We start from the raw sequence: 5,986 nt of genomic DNA on the forward strand, positions 1-5,986 counted from the left end.
AAATCCCAATCGAGAGAGATCTGATTTCCCTTCTCAGCACATCTAGTTTAGTGAAACCCTAGCTGAGATCCAAGCTGCTGGAGCATATTTTCCTTAAGAAAGTGCCAATTCAAGTTATTTGACCCTGAAGATCAAAAAAGTATGATTCTTTAAATGGAACTAACAATTTTTATTTGCCAAGTACTGATACCATGATATTTTCTTTATTTGTATTTCTTTATATAACACATCAATTGAAACATAGTCCCAACATTCTTGTTTAAAATGTTTATGCCTATTGCAGCAATGTTAACAATTAGCTGAATGTTTTACTGTTGCACCAAATTTCATTCATGTGTAAATGTTGCAGTTGCTTCTTTACAAATCTTAGACACTAAGACATAGGAGCAGAATTAGACCATCTGGCCCAGCGAGTTTGCTCTGCTATTCAGTCATGGCTGATCCATTTTTCTTCTCCTCCATAAAATCAGTTCCCGGCCTTCTCCCCGTAATCTTTGATGCCATGTCCCATCATGAACCTATCAATCTCTGCCTTAAATACACCCAACGACCTGGCCTCCACAGCTGCATGTGGCAACATATTCCACAAATTCACCACCCTTTGGATAAATAAATTTCTCTGCATCTCTGTTTTGAAAGGGTACCTCTCTATCCTGAGGCTGTGCCCTCTTGTCCTAGATTCTCCCACCATGGGAATCATTCTTTCCACATCTACTTTCTCTAGGCCGGGGGTCGGCAACCTGCGGCTCCCGAGCCATTTGTGGCTCTTTCACCTCTGTGCTGCGGCTCCCTGTGGCTTTGGGAAATAATTGGTCAGTATTTAATTAAAATGTATTTTATGTTAGTTTGTTAGCTTTTGAAATGTAATTATGGTGATCTTGTACAACCTAAGTGTAGCGACACATTTCCTGCCACATCCGAAACGGCTCACAATTAGCCAGCATTCCGGCTAAGGGAGATAGCCTACGGGGGGTTGTGAGTACGCGTCTTTTGCAGCATCTGCGTCCATGGGGGCTGGGTTGAGGGAGGCTTAAAAGCAAGGCTGTTTAGTTCGAATAAAGCTATCTTTGACTGCAGTTTACTGACACCGCTACAACGTGTTTTTATCGCTGGCTGTCCAGACGGAAGGTGCTGAAACGCTTTGTCGCGTGTCTGGAAGAAGTGAAAACTTTCCTGGGCAGCAAAGGGCTCACCTTTCCTGAGCTGGAACAGCCAGAGTGGCTGGAAAAGCTACACTTCATGGTAGACATGACAGCGCACCTGAACACGCTGAACACAGCTCTTCAGGGGAAAGGACGTACAGCCCTGCACATGTTGGAGGATGTTTTGGCATTCGAGCGCAAGTTGACAGTGCTTGCCAGAGATTTACAGAAAGGCACTTTGTCTCACTTCCCCAATTTGAGAGAGTTCAAACAAGGTCACGACATGATAATTTCGGAGTATTTACATTCTGCAATCATCGCAATGCAAACATCGTTTGGGAAACGCTTCTGTGAGTTCAGAGAGGAAAAAAACACATTATCCTTCCCGGTCACTCCCTTAAGCATCGATCCTTCCCTACTGAATACGACTGCATTGGCAGGTGTGAGTCAACCTGATCTTGAGATGGAACTGGCCGACATAGCCGACAAAGACATATGGGTGTCCAAGTTTAAACGCTTGACAGCAGACCTTGAAGATGTTGCCCGTCAGAAGGCCGTTCTTGCTCAGAAACACAAATGGAGTGATATTGAAAACCTCACAGATGACAGCTTGCGATCCTGTGTAAAGATGAAGGTGACATCATACAGCCCTGATGTGCAGACGCTGTGCGCTGAGGTCCAGGAGCAGAAATCCCATTAACCAAGTATGATAAATATTTTAATTGCCTATTATTTTACTTATATTCATATTTTTTCATTGTTCAGTGAAATAGTCCTTTCATTTTTCAGGATGACAGCTGGCTGACGTTATTTTTGGTTTGCTGCTGGCGGAAAATTTAAGTTCGGCGTTTTTCATAAATACAAGAAGGACTCAAATAGACATTGAATATTTTACTTAAAAGTAACTTTCAACCCAACGTCTTTTTTTCGGAGTTCAAAATGTTTTTGTTGCATGCAGAAATGTAATTTCGTTTTCTCTGCAGGAGTTCATCAATTTCATAAATGCAACACATTATAGTTTGTTTATACGTAGCATAAAGGCAAAAAAAACGTTGTATGCAGTGTTATTTCATTTTAAATGTCAAACGGGTTTTGCGGCTCCCAGTGTTTTCTTTTCTGTGGGAAACGGGTCCAAGTGGCTCTTTCAGTGGTAAAGGTTGCTGACCCCTGCTCTAGGCCTTTCAACATTCAAAAGGTTTCAATGAGATCCCCTCTCATCCTTCTGAAATCCAGTAGGTACAGACACAGAGCCATCAAATATTCTTCCTATGATAACCCTTTCATTCCTGGAATCATCCTTGTGAACTTCCTTTGGACCCTCTCCAATGCCAGCACACCTTTTCTAAGATGAGGGTCTCAAAACTGTTCACAATACAAGTTGAGGCCTCACCAGTGCCTTATAAAGCCTCAGCATCAATCCTTGCTGGTGTATTCTAGCCTTCTTGAAATGAATGCTAACATGGCATTTGTCTTCCTCACTACCAACTCAACCTGTAAGTTAACCTTCGGTTTGTTCTGCACAAGGACTCCCAAGGCCTTTTGCATCTCAGATTTTTGTATTTTCTCCCCATTTAGGAAATAGTCCATACATTTATTTGTACTACCATTGTATTTCATTTGTCATTTTATTGCCCATTCTCCTAATCTAAGTGTATTCTGCCTGTTTCCTCAACACTACCTCCCCCTCCACCAATCTTCATATCATCTGCAAACTTGGAAACAAAGCCATCTATTCCATCATCCAAATCCTTTACATACAGCATAAAAAGAAGTGGTTCCCAACACCAACCCCCGCGGAACACCACTAGTCACTGGCAGCCAACCAGAAAAGGATCCTTTTATTCCCACTCGCTGCCACCTACCAATCAGCCAATGCTTTAACCATGTTAGTAACTTTCCTGTAATACCATAGGCTATTAACTTGGTAAGCAGCCTCAGATGTGGCACCTTGTCAAAGGCCTTCTGAAAGTCAAATATGCAACATCCACTGCATCCCCTTTATCTATCCTGCTTGTTATGTCCTCAAAAAATTCCAACAGGTTCATCAGGCAGGATTTTCCCTGAAGGAAACCATGCTGACTTTGTACTATCTCCTCATCCTTAACAATTGATTCTTCCCAACCACTGAGGTCAGGCTAATTGGTCTATAATTTCCTTTCTGCTTCCTTCCTCCTTTCTTAAAAAGTGGAGTGATATTTGTAATTTTCTTGTTCTCTGGCACCATGCCAGAGTCCAACTATTTTTGAAAAATAATTTCTAATGCCACCACAATCTCTAATGGTACCTCTTCCAGAATTCTAGGGTGCAGTTCCTCTGTTCTGGGTGATTTATGTACCTTTAGGTCTTGTAGCTCTTTGAGCACCTTCTCTTTTGTAATAGTAACTGAACTAACTTCTCTTCCTTCACACACCACAACATTAGGCATACTGCTAGTGTCTTCCACAGTGAAGACTGTTGCGAAATACTCATTTAGTTCATCAGCCGTCTCCTCGTCCCTTGTTATTATTTCTCCTGCCTCATTTTCTGGAGGTCCTATTTCCACTCCCATTTCTTTCTTATTTTTAACACGCTTGAAAATTTTTTTTACTAACTACTTTGATATTGTTTGCTAGCTTGCTTTAATATTTCACCTTTCCCTTCTAATGATTTTTTTAGTTGCTTTCTGTACGTTTTTAAGAACTTCCCAATTCTCTATTTCCCCACTAATTTTTGCTTTGTTGTATGCCCTTTCTTGCAGAGGGAGTCATACTACTGTTCAACAAATGTAGCCATGTGAATTCTTTCTCAGATTTATATGTTGTAATGTGAACAAAGTCACCAAAGAGACACTGAAGCTGGTGAATATAGAAGTGTTTTATTTAGAAAAAGCAAGCAACAGGCATCATATTGAAGACACACTCGAAAGAAGAGGCCTGCTCAATCCAATATTACATATTTTTATATGCTAAAGATCAAAGGTAACAGCAGATTATTCTATAATTACAATGTATCTACAATGCTTCATTTGAATTACATATAGTTTTTACACAACTTCTTTGCACCCACTCTTCAGAAACCCAAAATGAATTGTAATCTCCACTGACTCCAGGCCACATTCATGTACATGGGGCATCTAAATTCTAATTATTCTGAACTGCATTTGAAATTGAATCTGCAATCTACATTCAAATCTGAAGATTGATTGCTGGTGAAATTAGTATTTACTATATACCCTAACTTTGATCATGTGGCAGCAACTTAATGGATGAAAGCATGCAGACATGTTCAAGAGATTCAGTTGTTGCTCAGACCAAAAATCAGAATGAGGAAGAAATGTGAGCTAAGTGACTTTTATCATGGAATGATTGTTTGCAGTAGTTAGGATTGTTTGGTTATCTCAGGAACCTGCTAATCTCCTGGGATATTCATGCACAACAGTCCCTCGAATTTACAGAGAATGGTGTGAAAAGCAATAAAAGTATCCAGTGAGTGGAGGCCCTGTGGGAAAAAGTGACTTGTTAATGAGAGAGATGATAGGAGACTGGCCAGACTGGTTCAAGTTGCAGGAAGATGACAGTAACTCAACTAATTACATTTTACAACAGTGGTGTGCAGAAGAACATCTCTGAATACATAGCAGGCTGAATGTTGTTGTGCACGGGCCACAGCAGCAGAAAACCATGAACATACACTCAGTGGCTACTTTATTTGGTATAGTCCTGTAAAAGAGAGAACATCACTACATCTGTGAGGATCCCTACCTAATCTGGTGACCCTGTGATCTCCGAAAGCCTTGAATCACAAACCAGGCAGAATAGGAAACAGGCACTTAACTGACTGTCTACATATGTATGAATCCAATCAACATCCCATTGCACGTGCAACCCTCTCCCTGGGGCTTGTACCCCAACATCCCATTGCACGTGCAACCCTCTCCCTGGGGCTTGTACCCCAACATCCCATTGCACGTGCAACCCTCTCCCTGGGGCTTGTACCCCAACATCCCATTGCACGTGCAACCCTCTCCCTGGGGCTTGTACCCCAACATCCCATTGCACGTGCAACCCTCTCCCTGGGGCTTGTACCCCAACATCCCATTGCACGTGCAACCCTCTCCCTGGGGCTTGTACCCCAACATCCCATTGCACGTGCAACCCTCTCCCTGGGGCTTGTACCCCAACATCCCATTGCACGTGCAACCCTCTCCCTGGGGCTTGTAACCCAACATCCCATTGCACGTGCAACCCTCTCCCTGGGGCTTGTACCCCAACATCCCATTGCACGTGCAACTCTCTCCCTGGGGCTTGTACCCCAACATCCCATTGCACGTGTAACCCTCTCCCTGGGGCTTGTACCCCAACATCCCATTGCACGTGCAACTCTCTCCCTGGGGCTTGTACCCCAACATCCCATTGCACGTGCAACCCTCTCCCTGGGGCTTGTACCCCAACATCCCATTGCACGTGCAACCCTCTCCCTGGGGCTTGTACCCCAACATCCCATTGCACGTGCAACCCTCTCCCTGGGGCTTGTACCCCAACATCCCATTGCATGTGCAACTCTCTCCCTGGGGCTTGTACCCCAACATCCCATTGCACGTGCAACCCTCTCCCTGGGGCTTGTACCCCAACATCCCATTGCATGTGCAACTCTCTCCCTGGGGCTTGTATGCCAACATGGCTCATTAGCAGTTTCTGTTAACAGCCAGTGACTCAGCGGTGAGAACGCTGCCTTTCATAAGCAGCACACATCTAGAGTTGGTATGATTTGGGGTTCAACCAAACGGATACTTTGGGATGTTCTGATAAGGGAACCATAATTTGAGCAAAAGTGAATGGGATCCTCCTGGTGTCTTCCCAGGAGCT

At 43.4% G+C, this 5,986-nt stretch overlaps 1 protein-coding gene across 1 annotated transcript; it reads left to right on the plus strand.

Annotated features, from left to right (window-relative positions):
• Positions 1-739: 739 nt before the first annotated feature.
• LOC132400296 (general transcription factor II-I repeat domain-containing protein 2-like) lies at positions 740-2,213 on the plus strand. The gene is made up of 2 exons (XM_059981259.1): positions 740-1,846; positions 1,932-2,213. Exon 1 carries the CDS (start codon positions 1,240-1,242, stop codon positions 1,840-1,842), a length of 603 nt encoding a protein of 200 aa, XP_059837242.1. The 5' UTR covers positions 740-1,239; the 3' UTR covers positions 1,843-1,846; positions 1,932-2,213.
• The last annotated feature ends 3,773 nt before the right edge of the window (positions 2,214-5,986 follow it).

The sequence above is a fragment of the Hypanus sabinus genome, chromosome 10 (genome assembly GCF_030144855.1).
Source record: "Hypanus sabinus isolate sHypSab1 chromosome 10, sHypSab1.hap1, whole genome shotgun sequence".
Lineage (NCBI taxonomy): Eukaryota > Metazoa > Chordata > Chondrichthyes > Myliobatiformes > Dasyatidae > Hypanus > Hypanus sabinus.

What these genes read in the sequence shown, in the direction of transcription:
- LOC132400296 (XM_059981259.1), top strand. Translation starts at nt 1,240, where the DNA reads ATGGTAGACATGACAGCGCACCTGAACACGCTGAACACAGCTCTTCAG.